Here is a 22,095-nt window from a genome sequence, read left to right on the forward strand (position 1 = left end):
TTGAATGTGGACTTTCCTACATCAAGATGCTCTGAAATAGATTGTGGCCCACTTGGGTCAGGGAATTAGTACAATGGGACTCCACTTTCTGAATCCATCTCACCATCCCACAGGGAAATTTGACCTGCATGTGTGAAGACAAAGACCCCAGACAGTGGTGACCAAAATAAGATGTGACCATTCTGTGGCACCCTGTCACAAAATGACCAGCTGACCTCCCTACTGGACAACCGTTCCTCATGACCACAAGAAAACACTCTTCTCTCGGACCAAAAATAGAAAGAAGAGGAAAATCCAAGTAGTTCCTCAGAAATAAGGGAAGGATCAGAATGTAGAAATATTTGGAATAAGCAGAGGAAGGCTGGACGTGGCAGGGAGGTCAGGAGCCTGCCACGGAGAGTGCCCGGGAAAACCTGGCCCGCCTTCTGCACTGCAGGTCGCTTTCCCTCCCTGCTGGCTGCCTTGCCATTTGACATCTTGGTCTGTGTATACTAAACAGAAAACAGACAATAACATAGCGGAGTTCAAGAAGAAAGTTGAACAGTTTCCTCATCTAAAATATTCTCAACCTAAAATATCCAAAAGTACAGATATTCAAGGCCAGAGCTGAAGTGTAGTAATAGCATACTCTTTATTTTTAACATTTAGATCATGGTATCAACTAGTTCATAGATTCTGATTACTAAGCATCTGTAATTAACAAACATGAATTAGTGAAATCACAAGCCTAAAATTATTAAGAAATAATACAAGGGGCTGGGATTTAGCTCAGCGGCATAAGCGCCTGCCTTGCAAGCAGGCAGTCGTGAGTTCGATCCCTGGTAACAATAAAAAGGAAGAAGACAAAAAAAAAATAAATAAATAAAAGAAATAATACAAATTTTAGTTACCTACAATAAAATGATGATTCAAAAAATTTAGGTTCTTTGTTTATTTGTTTGTTTTGCAGTGCTGGGCATTAACTATGTTAGGCAAGTGTTCTGCTGAGTGATATCCCTAAGCTTAAACTTTAGGTATTTTAAAAAAAAATCACTGCTTTGTCATTTTTTACATTATAACCCCACCCCCTCTGGGGAGAAGCGGAAATGCAGCAAGTGCATAGGACAGATGACTGAGAAAATATAATTAAGGCTTCCATTTTTTTTTAATTGGTACCGGGGATCGAACTCACAACCATGTGCTTGCAAGGCAGACGCTTATGCCGCTGAGCTAAATCCCCAGCCCCTAAGGCTTCCATTTTTAAAAATAGTTCTTGCAGTAAAAGACACATTGCCAAAATGATGAGATAAGGGCGTTTGAAGTGAGAGAGGTTTGAGTATTTTGAGAGGGAGTAATAACAATGTGTCCTTTAACAATTTTTTAAATTTAAACATTCACCATTTTTTAACATCCATCATTGATAAATTTTACAGCAATTTTTGTCAAACAAAACACAAACCATCCTTTACCACACCCTATTAACCTGATTGGGTACCATGTAACTTCTGGCTCTTCTCTCAAATCAAAATGACCATAAACTTTTTTCTTTTTCTTTTCTTTTTTCTTATCTTTTCTTTCTTTCTTTCTTTCTTTCTTTCTTTCTTTCTTTTTTTTTTTTTTGACAGAGTCTCACCTAGTATAGGCTGGCCTTGAACCTCACCTGTAGCCCAGGCTGTCCTTGAACTCATGGTAATTCTGCCTCAGCCTCCCGAGTGCTAGAATTACAGGCATGTGTCACCATGTCCAGCTAAAGTAAACATTTAAAATCTATTCAGGACATCAAGGCACAATTAAAGATCCTCACAAAAGAGGGCCGGGGCTGGGGTTTAGCTCAGTGGCATAAGCACCTGCCTTGCAAGCAGGCGGTTGTGAGTTCGATCCCCGGTACCGATAAAAAGTTAAAAAAAAAAAAAAAAGACAAAACAAAAGAGGGCCTCCAGAACTGTTTCTGAAAGTGGCAAGAGTGATGGGATCAGTGTAATCAAAGCAAGGGAGAGTATCTGGGAGGGGTAACGGCAACATGTCTTTTACAGTAATAATTTTTTTAAAAAAAATCGACATTCACCATTTTTGGGGAAGGGGGGGTACAGGGGATCGAACTCATGACCTTGTGCTTGCCAAGCAGGCACTTATGCTACTGAGCTAAATCCCCAGTCCAACATATCTCTTTATAATACCTCATCTATCATTTTTGCTGCCTCTTCATCTATTTGGGAATCGGTCAGGGCTCTAGGACCTCAAAGAGACTGCTGGCATCATGCCTTTGAAGGGAGCACCATGCAGGTGGGGCATCAAGACACCTATGTAGCCATATCACCTGCATCATTTAAGTACCCACCCAAAAATATGTTACATTCCAACTCTTCTGACTGCCGTAGGAAACCATTCCAGAAATAAACTGCATGTGTTTTCTTCACAATGCCACATAGTTTAGTTTAGAAAACAGCATAGAAACTGCCCATGGCAACCCTAAAATCAGACCAAACACAATTGTGTTCCTATGCGACCCAAAAGGCACTGGAAAAGAGAGATGCACAGTGCAGTTGAATCCATGGAATTAGCTGGGGATGGTGGAGAGGAGTGAGCCTGGAAATGGGTTCTTAGAGGTTTGAACACTGATAGGGTTTTGATCTATGGCTTTATGATTAAAATCACAGTTGAAGTCAAGGGAGAGCAGGGGTACACATTCAAATGTGTATACCTGAGGTACACATTCAAAGCCAGTTATGAAAACTGGGAGCACTAAAGTAAGCGCCAAGATCAATACACGCTGTCAAACAGGTAAGTAATAGGACAGATGAATGTAAGATGAGCAGCTACAAACAGCGAGATAGAACACGAGGACTTCCAGGGATTGGGGAGGGTAAGGAGGAGCAATGGGATGCTAATTCTTGAATGGGATTTTTATTTATTCCCAGTGTATATATGATAGGAAATATAGGTATGAGGGTGAATTGGGCCTTCCTACAATAAGACAGTACAGGAAAGGAATTACAATTGAACTATCTGAGATGGGGTATGTAGAGTTCAGTGGCAGAGAGTTTACCTAGTGTGCCTGAGGCCCTGAATTCCATTGCCAACGCGCGCGTGCGCGCGCGCGCGCACACACACACACACACACACACACTTTAATCTTCGAGACATAAACACTATCTTGTCAGGTAGGTAACCAGGGATTGAACACAGCACCTCCACACTGAGCTACATCCCCAGACCTCATCAGCTTTTTATTTTCAGGTAATGTCTCATTCATTGTAATCCTCTTGCCTCAGCCTCTCTGAATCCTAGGATTACAAGCATGCACCATCGTACCTGGTATATATTATTCAAGTATTACAGTCAGATCTAGGTCTCTGTAGTTCCACTGGAGGTGACAGTATGTCTGATCCCTGTGAGGCTTACTTTCTATATTCCAAGCTACCAGACCAAACAGGCCACATCTGCTTTCTCCCAGGCCAGAATATGTGTAAAATGACCAAGCCATTCACAGGCTGTTGTAGAAACTTGCTGACTGTTCTCATAGGCAGTCTAACCTTATCCATGGAGTCACTGTCAAAGTACCCATGACATTCAAAGCTCTTGCATAATAAATATTCTCAAACAAGGAGATGAATGAGAAAGGCCATTGTATGGTGTCTGAAGGTATTCTGCACTCAGCGTTCAAGAAAACAGTAGGCTGAGATTCATGAATCATCACTGAGAAATGGGATGTAAGGAATCTTTGTGTCATAAAACAAATTGTTTTTAAAACCAAACATGATAAAGGAGTCCATCAGAAAAGCCTGAAGCTGATGGTCCAAATAACGAAGAAAATTTAGTAGTTTCTATATTCTGCCATACATGTTCAATCCCATAATACCCAAGCATGCAGTGGGTGTGGTCAGGAGCTTCAACCACTGGTCTTAAGTGTGTAATGGACAGAGGACATTTGACAGTTGTCAAATATTTGGTAGTTGTCATACGTGTGACAGTTCATCTTGATTGAGTGGAGACTGCCTGGGAGATTAATAAGGAACACTTTTGCTATGTCAGAATGGGTCATGAGGGAGTGACCATGGGGACCATATCTGGTAGCTGGCCCCTTGCTCTCTGCTTCCCAGATGCCATGAGTTGAACATCTTTCCTGTGCCGTGCGTGCCATGCCTTTTGCTATGCTGTTCCTGCTCTGCAGCCTGCCAACCATGGACTGAAACTGTGAGCCAAAATAAACCTCTCCTCCTTTTTTTTGTTCCAGCAATGGGAAGGCTGATCAATAAACACACCAAGGTTCCTGGGAAGAATTATAATCATTGATCTGACGCAGGATGGTAGATAACTCCATTTTTCTCTGAAAGAAAAGAGATTTTTTTTTAAAAAATAAGAGGATATGTACGTATCCTCCCAGCTCAAAAACAAAGTATAAAATATTTAGCAAATGCCAAGGAGCAAGCATTGGCAGTTTTAACTTGCTATGTCAAGATTCTCTTAGTCCTTGACAAATTTTAACTCAGATTCACAAGCCCCATAAAGCAAAAGCAGGAACTCATGCTGTATCTTTCCAGAGAGATGTATGTAAGTGTAAAGTATGTTTTCTTCAATAGTTATCATTTACTGGATTGAGATTAGTACTGCGTTTTACTTAAAAAGGAAACATTAATGATCCACTAACCCTGTGAGTTGATTTCCCACTTAAAAGATTGGTTTTCCAAGGATCTAAGAGTACGTTTTCGTACAGCATCAGGTGAACTGGGTTCAGGTCTGTGACTAGGAAGCGAAGCGCAGCTCCTGGCCCCTGGGTTTCAAGCCGTGATCCATGTCTGACCAACATTTGCTATGATCAACTTAATTAGTGAAGTCAGAGTCAGGCAACGACCTTACAGGACTATACCATCGGCTCGGTGACAACAGGGGTCATGTCTTACTTTTTCATGGCTATTTCCCAGCAACCAGCACAATGCTTGGAACACAGTTAAGTAGTTAATACATATTTAATGAATGAATTTTCCCCACAATATCAAGAGATTTTTCCTTGCTCTTTTCCTTAATCCAAGCCATTTTCCAAATGTATCTATTCTTATTTTGAAAACTGAATTTTTTTATTTTTTATTTTTTTTATTTTTTTGGTACAAGGGATTGAACTCATGACCTTGTGCTTGCCAAGCAGGCATTTATGCCACTGAGCTAAACCCTTGGTCCTTAAAAAGTGAATTTAGAAGGTAAAAGACCTTCATGTGCTTGGGATAGAAAAATGGTTGTCAAAATGAGAAAACTAACTGTAGTCTTGAAACAAAGGGCAACATTCCCTCAAAAGTCCATAGTGATGGATAATAAGGATATGGTCAAGAAAAAACAGCTCAAGGGCACAGTGTCCTCTACCTAAGAAAACAGACTGTCCCTGCAAGCATTATCCCTTTTGTGTGCTCCATATGGGGTGAGGAAGTTGTCCCAGGTCCTCTGTGAGCACAACATGAGGGTCGACCCATTTATAAATGGATCTCAGAGGGCCAGAGGAGCCATGGGAAGGAAGCAGCCGCAGCCCCCGGTTCTTCCACACACCATCTTACCTTGAGGTCTTCTTTTCCAGGCCCAAATGCCAATTCCAAACAGGACAATGCTGAGCCCCAGGGCCGCAGGCACAGCTTGTATCACCAGAAGCCTGACTTTTGATTCTGAAAGCAAAGGAGAAAAACCCATAGTTCTCTTTCCCTGTTATGATAACTCTGACTTTCGTCACTGTCATCAGTGGAAAATTCAACAATATTTTTTTTTTACTGTCAGTGCTCACTCGTCAATCTGATGCCAGTGGAATGTCTGCTTTCTTCTGTTTAACTTTTCAAAACTTTAGATTCGTAATATAGTAAATAGTGGTAGATATAATTCACAAAACAGCCAGGTGTGGTGGTGTACACCTGCAATCCCAGCACTCAGGAGGCTGAGGCAGGAGGATTGCCACGAGTTCAAGGCCAGCCTGAACTATATAACAAGACCCTGTCCCAAGAAAACAAAACCAAACAAACAAGTAGACAAACAAACAAACAAACAAAAAACACAAAACACAAAGAGGTCTCTAGGGCCCCTCAATAATTTGTATAAAAGAGCCATAGGACCAAGCGCTGTGAAAACTGCTGATTTAAGAGACCCACCTTACAGGGGCTGCAGTGAGCCACTTTCCTCTCTGGCATGCAGCATAGCTTCCTGCCCAGCCTCTTTCCTGAGTCTCATTCCCCAGACAGCTGTGACCCTTGTCCTTACCCTGGGGACCCTGAACAACCATCTGGAGGCCACAGTGCTCCACACGACAGGAATACATGTCACTGCTCTGAGGATCCAGCTCAACAGACACCCATGTCTGATACGTCCCATCCCCGCTGGGAAGGATGTCTCCATAATCTGCTTCTTGGGTGATTCCTTCCCCATTTTTCAACCACATCATGGAGATTTCCGGGGGATAAAAGCCATGAGCTCTGCAGAAGAGAGCTGTAATCCCTGGAAAAGTTTCTTTGCGGTATGTTCTGATAACTGGAGGTTCTAGGAAGAAAAAACTAGGGTTAAAGGTTTTGAGTTCTGAGTGAACAGTATTAAAACTCTGCAGATGAGCTGCCCAATTAATTTTTCCCCACTGTGTGAAACATCTACTGCTAAGAATGCCCAGAACCCAGATTCATTAACAACAAACTTGTTTATTACATACTTTCTACTAGGGCAGTGTGCCAGGTAACAAGTCATACCCTGTTTTGGGAGAGTGGGACACAGGTATCACTGAGTGTTCAGAAAGTGTATTGAAATTGTTTAGTATTTGAAATACATTTATGTGTCAAGGAAAACTGAGCCACAAAAGTGTGAGATTATTCCTGGTAAGTAATCCACCAAGAGACTGGAAGTCCCAATTCAGTGCCTTTTGATCTCAATTCTGCATTCAGAGCTAATAACTAACACAGACATCTCCACTCAGGTTTGGTTCCAAGTTGTCATCTGTACTCAGTGTGGCACTTTGATGATTGTCATCAGACACAAACATATGTGATAGGTCACCCACCCTCAAAGGAGCTACAGAAACTGATGGGGGGATCAGCAATGACAAGGCATTGTCGATTTGGGACTTTGCTTCCTCATGACTACAGTTTATTTTCCATATGGTACCACCCATAACATCTCTGGCTGACACTGGGACATAGAGCCACACAGAGACCAATCATGCTATCTGGGAAAAACTGTGACCTGAGCCTCACTAAGATTTACTTCTGCACCGCCACCTTGGTAAATGCCACTCCTGATACAGGAAAAGCCTTCCCCTCAACAATGCCCTTTTTAACATTAAAATGATGTATAAATGGCACCAAGGGAGACTGTTTTTGGACCGTGCCTGTAGGAAATCAGTCCTGGGGGAGGGGGAGGGGAAATAAAAAGAAGATGCGTTATGTGTGTGTACCAGCTGCCCATGGTGAATGCCATCATTATGTGCTGCAAGCATGTACTAATAAACCTTCTCTAAAAAGAAGTTAATCCTAAATCCTTTTCTAGGCATGGGTTTTCATCAAAAGTGTAAGACCCCATTAGGACAGTTGGAGTGGCTAGACAGGATCGTTCAAGGGGGAGCAAAGGCCCAGAAGATGAAATTACCACAGTCTTCCCATACAATGCAGTTTCTCCAAAGAGCAAAAACTCACACCTGGGAGAATCTTCAGGATCAGGATTAACCCTTAAATCTCATTTGTGTGAACACACAGCCCACTAGCTTACAAAGTATTTTTGCGAATATTATTTCATACCAGTTTCCTTGAGGTAAGCATTATCATACTATTTATTTCACTCAATATCATTGCTTGGTTGACTTAGTACCTCTTAGCTCCACTTTTTCTGATGACTGGAACCCCTTCTGCTGCTGAAAAACATATTTCAGAAAATATCCTATTCCAACATGCTAGGTTTTTTGTTTGTTTCATTTTGAGGCAGGGTCTCATTATATAGTTCAGGCTAGCCTTTAACTCACTATGTAGCCCAGACAGGCCTTGAACTTACAGAAATCCTCCTGCTTCAGCCTCCTGAGTGCTGGGATTACAGGTGTGTGCCATCACACGTGGCCATACTTCTGTTAAAAAGCACCAATCTTAGTACCCCCTCCCCAAACTGTGTGCTGTTGCTGAGACTCTTTGCTAGGCCCTGACCTTCTGTACCATTGTACGTTCTGAATATGGAAACCTGGACTCCTAAGCTTGCTCCTCCAGGGCTCTCTTGGCCTCTAGCTTGCAGATGTGTTTGGTCATTGGGAGAAACATTCTCAGCCAAAGATCAGAAAGCTGGAGGAGACCTGGGGTTTTAGATACCAGTTTTGCAGTGCACCTCACTGCCACTGGTCATGATCTTCCAGGATACCAGTTCGTGCTGGGTTTTGCTAGCAATATTCCCTTCTCCTGCCCTTTGCATCATGGGAGGGCATGGCTTCCTACTCTTCCAGGTCTCCAGATACTTCACCATCCCTTACTGGTTTCCTAAATCCTCATTATACCTTTTCAGAAGAACCCTATTTGTAGTCTCCTGAGCAAAACCATTTTGAGTATGCCTTCAGTCCTTGCCTGGACTCTATTGCCCACAGCCAATTTTAGAAGCTTATCCTGATGCTTATACTGATTAGTCCAAGAAGTGGCATGTGACCCAACTCAGGCCAATCAGAATCCTTCTGTGACTTATTTATTTAGGTAAATAATGCTGAGAGGCAGCAGCCCATTCTTCCAGAACAGTGAAGCCAAGGCCATGAGCTTTGTGCTGGGGTCACCACTCTACTTCATGGAAAAAGCCATTTAAATCTTGGTTTTGATTCCTCAGGGCTCCGTACTGCTATGATCTCTGCCTTAAAATAGGTTCCCTCTTTGCATGTGAGCCATTTTGAATAGATTTGTGTTTCCTGAAATCATCAGTATTAAGATAGTTATTCAGTCGTTGGTGCAGAGAATCAAAATCAAACTCTAGTCATCTGCTTTCAGGGCCTGTGCTTTCAGACAGACAGTGTGTGTTCATTAGTGTGACGCAGATACCTTTGCTCCAGGCCTGCCACAGCTCTGGAAAGTCCCTCCATTGGAGAGTACTCCTGTGGGAAAAGGCACATTGTGTCTAGGAGTTTCCTGTAGAAAGGTACAGATGTAATTCATTTACCAAAATTAGATCATATGTGAAAAATTCTGCATTAACTAGAAATTGACCAATGGAACCATATCTGTAAAGTGGAAGGCGAGTTTGTTACTAAAAGGAATTGTGGCATTACTCTTCAAGTAAAGCAAAGATCCTCTGTTGTCTTCATACTGGGGTTCCTAAACAATTTGTAGAAATTATCTGATCTCTGAAAGTATTTTCCAATTTATGACTGTCAGGAAATGGAGGGAGTCACCTCCCAAGATCCTCCTCACAGAAGGAAGTGATTGTGGGAGGTCTTCCATTCTGTTAAAATAAGTAGTATTGCTAAATCTTGTCACGATGGTATTGAGCAGGGAGAGCCTGAGACAGGCGCATAAGTTCCAGCTCAGCCTGGACAACTTAGCAACATAGGGAAACCTAACTCAAAATAAAAAATAAAATCAGACTGGAGATGTAGCTCAGTGCAAAGGCCCTGTGTTCAGCCTTCAGTACCACAAACAAGTATGCACATGTACACACATACCAGATAGTGTTAAAAATATAACCCAAGACAGTTTTCACAAGAGTTACATATCACAATAGTCCAGCAGAAGAGACAGATTTCAGCATGGAATGAATACCACCTACATAAATGAAAGTCACATATAAAACCAATTGTTGTGGGGATGCATGAACAAAGAGTTCTTTCTTCTCTTTACCTGTTCTTTGTAGGGTATCTTTTCCATATTCCAGGAATCTCTTTAGCCAGGCAATGCATTCTTTTTCCAGCCAGTTCTTTTGATATTGTAACTCATGTTGATTGGCCTCCCATGCCCGCTTGGTAATGTGAGCCACGTTATCTACAGCCACCCAGGAGAGCGTGTCTTTATTAAAGATGATGAAATCCTGTCCATCATATGCATACTGGAGAAATCCCGTGGTACTTCCATCCTCTAGCAACTCACAGCCAATCATTCTCTGGTAAGTGTGAAACCCTGGAAAACACAAGCTATGAGGCGGAGGACACAGGGACAGAGGCGACTCCCAGGTGAGGTGGCTGGGGTATAGCTAGAAGCATCCTGTGCTCTTGGGATACTAACCCTCTTGCCATATGTCTGCAGGACGTTTCTGTTATGCAAGCCCACCTATCAACACATATCTATGGAGTACTCGCCATCTGCCTGCCTTGGAGAGTTGTCTTGGGAATGATTAATTGATAAACATTGTAGCCATTATGAGTGCAGTGGAAAGAGACAGCCAGGAAACAGAAATATCCCTGGAAAAGCTAATGTAGTAAGTCATTACACATAAACTACCAAATCACTGAGCTTGGCCATCAGGAAATAAAACTCAGACCAGGCATATTTAGAATGAAAGAACATGCATGTCAGAAGGTGGGATGGCAACCAGATAGGGATATAGGGCAAAAGACAGAGGGCTTCCGGGGAAGAGAAGAACAACTGGAAAGGTATATAAAACAGATGGTAAGCCCCAAACTCCATCAGCCAGATTTTCCAGGCTTTCCCAAAAGCCAAGGGGGTGTAAGTGAGCAACTGTTCACATTCACCACAGGCAGAGAGCCCCCAAGAGAGCCTCTGCTGCAGGGAAGCCACACCTGAGTGATTGTAGTGCCTCTGCAGGTGCCTCAGCTCCTTCTTGAACGTCTGCTGCCAGCCCCTCAGCAGCTGAGTGTACCTCTCCCAGTGATCAGGTGCCAGGTTTTCTGCCATCCACGGGGCCCGAGGTTCCTTCCGTCGAGTGACACTGTCATATGTGGTGATAGGGTGAGAGTCCACGTACCCAACTGAGATAAACTCAGGGACGCCAGGGCCAGGATCCGAAAGGCCCAGGCGGAAATATACCAGCGAGTGAGTCCCTGGGTAGGAAGCAAGGACAGGAGTTATTGCGAGTCACAGATGATTCAAAAGCATAAGCTCCATCCCACTGAATCCTCATAGCAGGGTCCTCCGCACCCCTGACACCAGGACCCAGCTGCTGTTTCCTCTTACAGAACTAAAGAACTCCAGGAATTGGGATCTGGAAAGGGTTTTAGAGCTCTAGGGTTTTTTGTACAAGTTTAGAGTGTTACAATGACAGTTGATAGGAAACCTCAGCATGTAAGCACAGAATAGTATGCTGCTCTGGCTTGCGGGAAAGAGCCTAGGGTTACTCAAGGGGGTCCTCAGTAGGGGCCTGTGTCTGAGGAAGCCCTCAGGAACTTAGAATTGAAAACCCTCATATCTTAAATCCCTTCTTTTACTCTGGGTAGAAGATGAGAACTCTACTCCACTCCTGTGCAATGCATGTGTCCCACGCGCGCGCACACACACACACACACACACACACACACACACACAGAGTCAAGTAAACCAAGAATTCCCATAAGGACACAGGCCTTAGAGAAAAATGTTTTTAAAAGCACAATGCTTTTGGGGCCGGGAATTAGCTCAGCAGCATAAGTACCTGCCTTGTAAGCAGGCGGTCGTGAGTTTGATCCCAGGTACCGATAAAATAAATAAATAAATAAAAAAGCACAATGCTTTCCCAATTATACCAAACCAACCCCATTAGCCATTTTTTTTTAACTTTTTCCTCTGGCTGAATATCACTATTAGGATTGTGATCATGATGAAGGATTAAAGGTCAACTGCAATGAAATAAATGTGCTGCTCTCTGATGCCACCACTGAACTCTCAGCTTATCCAAGAAACTCAGGGTCTGGTGGAAAAAGACCAAGGGAGCTTCGAAGTAGCCAGATGGGTGTCACCATCGGGCTGAGCTGGTGTGTGCCCTCAGTGAGGACTTTCCAGAGAAGGTGATGTCTTAGGGGAGATCTTGGCCCTGGCCAGGAAGTGAGCAGGCATAGGAAAAGGACCCAGGAGGGAAGGGCAGCAGAGGCAGGGAAACGGGGTGTGCAGGCAGGAGGTCTGAGGGTGTACTGTGTGAACCAGGTGGCCCAGGATGGCTGCACACAGCATCATAAGGGACTGCGAGAGATGATGCCTGGGAGATAAGCAGAGCCCAGCTGAGAAGGCCAAGGCCCTCCGTGTGGTGCCATGCCAAAGAGCTGGCAGACAGAAGGCACACAGTTCCGTCTGCTGTCATCTGCAAATGTCTGTCTCTGAGCCTTTCTCGTTACCTCCTTCCAATCTGCCTCATCTAAACCCTTCCCAGTCATCAAAGTCCCTCTTCAAAGCCACTCCTAGAACCACTCCAATAACTGCATGGCCCAGTCAAGAGGGCAACTGGAGGCCCGCATACCAGAGTTCAAATATTTAAAAGGAATAAATCAAGAAGAAAAAATGGCTAAACATAGTCTGTCCTCTGATTTTTAGAAATAATCATTCATGTGACCTTGACAGTAAAATTCCAAGTTCAAAGTACAAACTTTGTGAAGAGCCAGACAGGGATACACTGACACAGAAATGTAGCCTTTATGGTGCAATCCCTGGCCCTCAACCTAATACCCACCTCCTTCTCTCCCCACTTCTAGCTTCATTCACCTTGCCCAGGGCCTTGTGCTCATATTTAAATGGTCTTCTCTGTCATTCAAGCTCCATTCACAAACACAATCTCTTCGCTACTCCTCAGGCCTATAAAAGGTTCATGAACAGACATCACCCTTCAGAGGAGGGACCTATGGAAGAGTCTTGTATAAACCTACAAAGCTCTGAGTCATCTAGCAAGGAACACCAAATCCCCAGGTGTTACAGGCTACTGAGTTAGATAGAAGTATTATAGGCATTCAGACAGGAGCCAGTGTAGAAAACCAGATACCTTGCAACTGTGGGGAGACAGACACCTCCTGCTGTGGGCCAGGCTTCAAGACAAAAGATCAAACAAATACATCCATATCTTAAGGACTGATATTCTAAATAGTTCCCTATCACCCCAAGAAGACAGGAATCACCATCCCAACTCCTATGGGAAGAGTCACTGCTCCCTAAGAATTAGCCTGCTTACGTGCGTGACTCACTTCCCCATTTGTCCCCATTTAATCAATTTTACTTGAGCAATTAATCTTATTAGTTAACCATAGTTCCGTCTCACCTTATGCTCACCTTGCAAGTTCCTGTGTTTTCTCCCCCTTTAGACCTGTCTCACCTTGTGGTTTTGCTCTATAAAAGTTCCTAAAAAGACAGAGTCTTCAACAATTCACTTGGTACCTCTCCTGTCTCTCAGACAGCTTTCTTTCTCTCAGTAAATATATTCTGCTCTTAATCTCCATTGTTCCTAAAATTAATCTTCAATTTTAGAGAACACGAACTCTTACCTGACATTCAGTAGGTTGGGAGTTCCGTTCCTCTGTATCACAGGTACATGGATGTGGTCTACAGTGGAAGAGCACTGCATTGGGTGATCCCATCCCCTTGGCCTTACAGGCTCCTTGTCCCAGAGAAAGGGGTGTAGATAGTATAAGACTAGTGTGAGGCTCTCTAAAGCCACTCTCACCTGTGTCATAGGGCTCTACTAGACTGTTTCCCCAAAGTCTTTCCAGACTGCCAACTCAATGTTGTCATCCCCTTCGAGAGCTCTTCTAGAACTTGCATCTTCTATCATGGTCTTTGTCGCTGAGAAATAACCTGGTGAGAGGCTCCTATTATACTGAATACCACTTAATGAAATTCCTTCTCTTTTCATTTACAAATGCACAGTTAAGAAAAAAATCAAATAAAAAAATTAGTTCACTAAGTGGTTGGGCTAATTTCTCAGCCAGCAAATCTATCTATATATTTGTTTTCTCCAAAACTGTTTACCATAGTTTGGATCTTGAACCCAAATGTCCATGTGTTAAAGACTTGGTCCTCAGCTGTGGGAGACAACTCCAGTGACTCCCTTTGAATGCAAAACAGTTACTGACTTTGATTATTTGTAGACTCCTTTCCTTATACTGATATATAAAAAGCTGGCTATGGTATTTCCTTCTCTCTTCAATTGGCTCTGAGCATTGCAAATAAGGCTAGCTGAGATGCTGGTATGTAATCTCTAAAACCAACAGACTGTCCTGTTTCCTCACATAGTGTTCTCCATCAGGATATGTACAGGATATTAGCACGAGAGATGTGAGAGCCAATAGCTCTGGGAATGTCAGTTGGGTACTGAGCCTCAAGATAAAGAGGCTATGACTCCCCAGGGCACAAGAGTTTGCATATCAGAAACTAACCCCCCAAAAAGAGAATAGGGCCCAACATCCTCTTCAAGAGAATTCCCAAATGACCTGAACACCTCCCGTTGGGTCCTGGCTCTTAAAAGTTCTATCACCTCTCATTAGTGCCACCCTGGAGACTAAATCTTTAACATATGGGCATTTAGGGGACATTTAAGATTCAAACTACAGAACTAACTTTCTTTCTTTTGTGGGTACTAGAAATTGAACTCAGGACTTTACACCTGCCAGGCAGATGCTGAACTACTAAGCTATATCTCTGGCCCCCAGCACTACTTTCTTATAAAAATATAATTCCATAAAATATGTATTATATAAAATTTAAAAGGAAAGAAGTAAGGTCACTGACCTTATTTTGTTTTCTTCTAGTCTCGGTACAATTCCTGGTTTGGGGGCAATTGTTCTACACCAGTCAGCCTTAACTTCAAAGGCTGCTCAGTCTACCCACCCTTTACATAGCCCACATGGCTCTGCTCAAGGATGTCACAGCCCCCTCCTCTTCCTTCCCATGGGACTAGTTACCCATCTGGTGCTTCCAGTCATACAAGTTATGTATGCTTGCTTCTTAGCTGGGCTTCCAAAATGTTACTTCTAGAATGATGGGTTATTAGTTGACCGATATGAGGTCAATAACATTACAGAAAACTGGAAAAGTCCAATGTACCTCCCACCTATTTAATAGTATGGACCTCGTGGTATTCTACACCCGGATGTGTTGCCCAGATGTTCAAATTTCTAGTATAACTCTTAAGATTGAAAAGACCAATATTGGTCTGTAAAAATGGCAGTTTCATACAAATCAATCTAATCTTCTGATTCTCTCTTCCTCTAAGAGTTATGAAATTATGTTTCTCCCTTTCCATGAACAGATCTTCAGCATCAGCTCACTTGTTCAGCTGAAACCTATGGTTTACAATTTGGTCTTCCATCTGGGCCAGCCAAACTGCTTTTCCAAGGGTGATTGCTGCCCTGCCCCATTAGCTTCTGATAGATACTTCTGGCAGGACTAACCAATATAACACAACAGTGCAGGTAACTTTATTGTTCTAAATTATGTCCCTTTAGCTTGTAAATTTACTAGTTAGACGATTTTTACAAAAGGCTATGGAAGTAGCTGGATTATAAAATAACTATGTATTATCAGACATTGACATTCACTCATGAGGGCAAATTATATTTATTGAATATCAAGTGTGCTAATTTTTTTTTTTTTTTTTTGTACTGGGAATCAAACTCACGACCTCACACTTGTTAGGCAGGTGCTTACACCACTGAGCTAAATCCCCAGCCCCTGAATATATCTATCATGTACAAAGAATTGTGAGGCAATGACAGAACAAGAATAGATACCAATTCTTTCCTCCAGGAATTGATGGTAGTTGGGGAAGAACTACAGCAAGTAGCATAAACAAATGCAGTGCAGTGACACAGGGCAGCAAGGGGCACAAAAGCCATTCCGATGGGGGGCTGCAGCAGTTCAAAGGATAGAGATCCAGCTCTCTATGAGGTGACCCCTTGGGAAATGCCCCAAGGAGAAGGTGGCAGATCAGTTGGGCTCCAATGAGTCATAAAGGAAGGAGCATTTTAATCATATCCTCAGAACTGAATTTAATGATTGAGCAAGTGCCTTTGTTATGTACCACTGTAAGCCCATGAAACAATATGAGTTTCATTTACACCTTGCAACAACCTTTTGAGGTAGGTCTTATGTAATTTCCATTCCACAGATGGAAAATAGGTGCAGAGATTTGGTTAACTGCTCAAGATGATCCTCAGAATCTGTACGTGGAGGAATCAGAAATCACAGTCTGGTCGCTCAGCTCAGAAGCCCCTCTACCTTAGGCCACCCCACCCTCCTTCGTGAACCAGCTCTTGGTCACCCAGGCCGTGTAACCTACCTACCCCCGGACCATGCTGCTCTCTTGCCCCTTCTGTCAAGGATGACTCTATGTCTGTTTTTCCAGAGCATGGGACATAGACCCTGGACCTTTCTCTGGTAGGTGGCAAAGTACGCTGTATTTGTCCTCCCACCAGCAATGTCTTCGTGAGTCAAAATGATTGCGATTCCTTGGAACTACTTTGGGAACCCAGGCGTTGGCGGTGGAGGGTCAGAGGTGTTGGATGGCAATATTTTCAGTTAAGGGAAACTTTGGACCCTCCTTCTTAAATCATGCAGTGATGTGAATAGTTCTAAATGTAGCAGAAACTATTAGGCCCCTCTACTAACAACTTGTATAATGACAAGAATTTGTTAGGATGCCGGGGTTTTAGCTCGGCTGCGTAAGTGCCTGCCTGGCAAGCGCTAGGTCCAAGTTTGATCCCCGCTACAAAAACAAAAAAACAACAAATTTGTTGAGAAAATACAAGTGCTAAATGTAACAGCTTGACCTGCTAGTTATTCTTTTAAGGCTATCCTCTTGAAGGGTCCTAGTATATCATTTCATATAGGTTTTATTCTTTCTGAATTTCCAGTAAAAACAGTTCTAGCTTCGAGGGCATAAAAATGGAAAAATCAAATCCCAGCCCTCTGAACTAATTTTTAGAAGGGATATTGGTAATAAGCAAATGTATAATATGAGGTCAGATGGTGGTAAATCCCCTAAAGGAAAACGTGCAGAAATAGGAGATAGTATGAAGAAGGTTCATCTTTTGGATAAAAAGATCAAGAAAGGTCTTTCGAGGACCAGGAAATGTGCTATTTGAGCAGAGATATGAGTCAGGAATAAACTACGAGAGAAGGTAGCAGACAGCACATCAAGCACACGCTGGGGCACGGGGCACATGCTCCGTATGTTGGAGGACCCGCAAGGGCCCTGTAAAGTGTTTGAAGAATGATTGTGTTCTGGTGGGGTTTTTTTGGTTTTTTTCCTCAGTACTTTCTGGGGACAATGATGACTATACATCTCTTATTTCCCAGAAGAATCCCAACTTTATGAATCTCACCCTTATGGAATGATTCGTTGAACTTGTAACAAAATGTGATTTCATATGTGTGCTCTTGAAATGTTTTCCCTAATAAATATAAATTCAGATGTCAGAAAAAATGTCCTTTGTCATCTGTCTCAATTTAGGCTTCATAAAATAAAAGTGTTTAAAGAGTTATGTGCTTGATCTTTAATCTGGGCCCCCTCCCCCTGGTTCTTGGCAATTCTCTGGGGTAAGAGGATCCAGCTCAAGTGAAAATAGACAAATATTTCAACCAGTTAAAGAAAACCTACAAATTAGCTTAATTTCTCAGCTTTAGATAACCTTGTCAACCAAGAAGAGGACCTGAGGGAGTAAAACATCTTGGAGAAAGTTCTGTGGCATGCATCTTGGCAGACTGAAGTCTAATAAAGTATGTAGCAAATGCCCCTATTTTATCATGTCAACTAACTGAACTCAAGGTCATTTCTAAGCAGCTAATCTGCAATCTGTCCTCCAACCTAGTTCATTGGGCTTAGGGGGTTACTGTAGATTGATGTCGTATATTAATACATTCATTACAGTATGATTAACACCAAGAGACTCACTTTGGTTATGTCAAGATGAAGCACACAAAGCATATACAGCTACACAAGAGAAATCTCATGCATGTCCCCAATGTGATCACATCATCAGTTCACAGTTTTACATAGGTTAAAATGAAGAAGTTGAAGCATGAAACTCTCCAACTATAGTAAAGTACACTTTTGAATTTGCAGTCATTACTGCTACCCAAGATTTCTATGACTCAAAGTCAGATAACTTTAGTTTTTGGGGGATGTTACTTTTGAACATAAAGTCACTCAGAAAGCAATTATTAAATGCCTTTTAGACATCAGATAGGGCCAAGAAAACAAAAGAAAAGTGAGACTACCCCTCTCTGACTTTAAGATGTGCCTCTTAGGGGAAGATTTTGGAAATAGAAAATTAGAAACTATGAACAGGAGTTGTGAGAGCAAAAAGGAAGGAATGGTCACCTTCAGGCTTTGAAATAGATAACAGCCGCATATTTAAGGCGATATTTAAGTTACTTTGACCCTTCTTCGCATTGTCACATCCTCCTTGTGTTCCAATCTATTACTGACATAAAAGCACCTATTCAAGGGCTAACACTTGGCACAAACATCAAGTAGACCAAATCTTCTCTCATGACCCTATATCCTTTCCCTGTCAATTCCTTCAAAGCTCAGGGACGCTCAGTCAGGCTGTTGGTAGGAAACAGCCTTCACTCCAGATGGGTGACATGAGGAGAGTGATCATGATGAAGGAACTCTCTGCATAAGCATGAACAGTTTCAAGGAAACAAAGAATGATGAGCACCCAAACACTAGAAACCACAGGAAGCCATCGTCACTTCTAAGGCCAATGAGATAATTACACCACATAGGGTTACCGAAGCTCAGGGAAACCAAGGGCCATAGAGAAAGGGTTCTCAGGATAAACTGTAGTACGGAGTGATGCACCTACAGCAAAGATATTACAGAAATGGGAAAGAGCAAGAAATATATATCCCAACTTCTTTTTCCTCCTGTTCTCATTCTCCTTTCCTTCAGTGCCTCCTACTATGTGAGCCCACACATAAATCAGCCCTCAAGGGAGACTGGGTGGTGCAGTCTGTAGCAATCTGACACAAAGGAGCATAGAGAAAGGCAGAGCACATGAGCAAGCAAAAGGAGAATAACCAACACTAAATGACATTCTTTGCGCCTTCTAGCTTATTGGTTTTATTTCTCATTCCACCAATTACCAAAATTCCCAAGTGTTCACATCCAGAAGTATATTGTGGAAAAGTCCCTGACCTAGCAGTCAGAAGACTGCTCACTATGTGAACAAAGTCAGCCTCTCCAGGCCTAGAGAAAAATCGAAGGCTTAATCTTAAAAGGGAATGTTAGCCTACCAAAAGGTTAGTGAGATCATCACATGGGTAATATGTTTAAGGAATAATGTCTCATATATTGGATTTTATGCAGGTAATGTGTGAACTTTTTGATTTCTAGAACTATCATCCTTCAGTTTCCTCCTTTCTCTTTTCACCTTCAGCCTCTTACCCTCATCCCCAATCTTTCCCATTTCTGAATTAATCATGAGGATTCCTGGGTTAGTTTTTCATAGAAGCAGAAACCTTGTCTATCTTGTATACCGTCATATCCCCAAAGGGCTTGGCACATAATAGGGTACTAGCCAATCTATAGAAATGATACTCAGGTGGCTTCAAGGAACTCCTTTCTGTCACGTTCATCCGTCACCACCTACAGTGGCACAGCCCCCACCCGCGCCAGCACACCACCCAGAACAGCTGTGTAGGACAGAGTAGGTTGCTTCCTGTTCCCCCAAAAGCCTTCTCCTGTATTTGAAGAAACAGAAGGCTTCTGCTTCGCCACTGACATGAGCCCCCTGAACAATGAAAAACTCTGCTGTCTACTCCATTAACATTTCTTACACCTAAGAAACAAGCCCAGGGCCATGGTTTCACTTTCTGGGATTGTTTGTTACACAGGGCTTGTGCTAAAGAAGAAAAACAATGATAAATGTGAACAATGGATCTGTTCCACTGATCAGCACCCCAGAACTCTGACTACAGTCTCCTGAGACTCACTAAGCTAGAAAAGCAGAGAAACAAAAATGAAAAAAAAGAAAGTGGGGGGAGTGAGTATATGCATTAAAAAGAAAGGAGGCAGTACTCCGAGCAAAGGCAGTTACCAGAAGGGTCTTTCCAGAGTGGATTCCACCTCTCTCAGGAGGCAGATGACATCAAAATCTTACAAATAACGCTGTAGAAAACAATTCAGCTGGCCTATCGCTACTTCAAGTCCTGTGTGCGATGCACACGCATTTCTGTCCAGGACTGCTTTGTTTCCATAAGTTTTAGAAAGCCAAGCTTTCCTTCCTAGGGTGCCTCTGCTGTGGAACTGGAGGCAAGGAATACTTGGGATACTCACGAGCATGGGTGAATTTCACCGTCAATACAGTGATGAGAGATAACAAGAGCACCATCAGCCCTCACCAAAGTACTTCTCTTCCGGAAACACTGACAGGTTCCTGTTGATCTTTTGGAGAAACTATACTCCAATCGCTGCTAGGTGATTTAGCAATGAGAAACACTCAGGACTCACTACCAATAAGAACAGAGGGAAATATACAATGTCATCAGTTGCTAGGTAGAAGAGATGTTAAAAAATGGAAGGAGTATCTTTTAACTCTTTGTTGGCTTCAAAAAAGTCTAGCTCTTTTTTGTATTCTTGTCTTCATTCTCTTCCCAATTGTTAAATATTTATAGAAAACCGTTACATGCAAGGCACAAGGACACAAAAAATAATATGTAATTACTTAGAGAGTTCAAGATGCTGCCTTTGCTTATTCCCTGGAGTTTAGATTTTGATCAGGAGTCAATGAGAACCAGGGTCTGGAACTCCCCACAATTCTGATATAGCAAGTAGCCTGTATATCCTATATAGATACCATGTATCAATTAGATTGTCCTATATTTTTTGACTTAGATCTGTCTTCCTGAGACAGCACAATAGAACCCAAAATTCTTAGAGAACATTGTGAGGAGTAGCCCTTCAGTTTGCTCAATCTGCAATCTCCAGGATCAAGATGTGGCTACACTGTCCATCAAGACCACCTGACGAGTTAGAAAACAAGAGTTTAAACTCATCTGGGAGCTGGGGAACAGGCCCAGACAGGAAGGAGGAAGCGGAGGTGAATAGAAAGAAGACTGGAGGCATGGCCATGAGCAGTTCCGGCCAGAGCCCAGATTCAATACTTGGTTTACATCCCAGCCCTTTGATTCTAGATAGAATTGCAAATTGCACTGAGGCTCGCTACTTTCAACTGTGAAAACAAATCCTAGCATGTATTTTACAGGACAGTTGAAGGACTTGATGAGGTTCTGTTTGTTATGCACTTGAGAAGAAATAGAACTGCACATACTGGTTTTCCTCTCTGCTAGCTTGAATGACACCCCAAAAATGTCCCTATCCTAATCCCCAGAACCTGTGAATGTGCTGTCTCACATAGCAAAAGGGACTGTGCATATAAGAATCTTGAGGTGGAAAAGATTATCCCGGATTATCTGGCAGGTGCAGTATAATCACAGGATTCTTATTAGAGAGAGGTGAAAGGTCAGAGTTGGAGAAAGAGATGTGACAATGGAAGCAGAGGTCAGACTGATGCCATTGTGAAAGGGGTCCCTGAGCTGAGGAACACAGATGCCTCTAGAGCTGGAAGGGGAAAGGTAGATTTCCCCAGGTCTCCAGAGAGGGTGTAGCTCACCAACATGCTGACAGTCCATAAGACCCACTTTCAGACCTCTGGCCTCCAGAACTGCATTGTTTTAGGTCATTACATTTGTGGTGGTTTTGTATAGCAGCAATAAGAAATTAATGTATCTTCCTTCACCCAAAAGAAAAGAAGAACCAAATAATGAAATGAATACTTGGTGACCTCTAAACACCTCTTTGCACCTTCTCTATGCATTGTGTTTTTGTTTTCCTTTCCTTTTTCTTTCCTTCCTTTGTTCTCATTTAACAAGTATGTATACCCATATGCCCCTCCCAAAGACCTCTGGAAGTCGCTTCCTGGTGCTGGAGCTACATGCCAGTGTATTTGTTCCTTTGAATTTTTGTTAAATATCTTGTCCCCAAAATCACATTGAGGGGCTGGGGATTTAGCTCAGCGGCATAAGTGCCTACCTTGCAAGCACGAGGTCATGAGTTCGATCCCTGGTACAGATTAAAAAAAAAAATCACATTGAACCCTGAAAAATTGGTGTGAAAAAAGCAGTTATATTCATTTTTGTCATTTTATTCTAATTGCAAATTAGTAAATCCAAACCATAAAACTTAGAAAACATACACAAAAAATTGCAGAGTAGCATGAATCATTTGTTGAAGAAA

At 42.5% G+C, this 22,095-nt stretch overlaps 1 protein-coding gene across 6 annotated transcripts in view; it reads right to left on the minus strand.

The window, feature by feature from the left end:
* Positions 1 to 607: 607 nt before the first annotated feature.
* LOC100713400 (major histocompatibility complex class I-related gene protein) overlaps positions 608 to 22,095 on the minus strand; it is a 32,237-nt gene continuing 10,749 nt past the window's right edge. Inside the window, exons 1-6 of one of the 6 annotated variants that reach the window (XM_013158086.3) lie at positions 20,137 to 20,294; positions 10,682 to 10,942; positions 9,786 to 10,061; positions 6,211 to 6,486; positions 5,523 to 5,627; positions 608 to 4,306 (exon numbers count right to left, since the gene is read on the minus strand). In XM_013158086.3, coding sequence (XP_013013540.1) covers positions 4,266 to 4,306; positions 5,523 to 5,627; positions 6,211 to 6,486; positions 9,786 to 10,061; positions 10,682 to 10,942; positions 20,137 to 20,191 — 1,014 coding nt within the window. In that variant the 5' untranslated portion in view covers positions 20,192 to 20,294 and the 3' untranslated portion in view covers positions 608 to 4,265. The other 5 variants (XM_063239783.1, XM_063239784.1, XM_063239786.1 and 2 more) reach the window with 5 other exon arrangements.

This window comes from Cavia porcellus, unplaced genomic scaffold, assembly GCF_034190915.1.
Source record: "Cavia porcellus strain 051 isolate PalLab524CR breed Dunkin Hartley unplaced genomic scaffold, mCavPor4.1 scaffold_29, whole genome shotgun sequence".
In the NCBI taxonomy this organism is placed as follows: domain Eukaryota; kingdom Metazoa; phylum Chordata; class Mammalia; order Rodentia; family Caviidae; genus Cavia; species Cavia porcellus.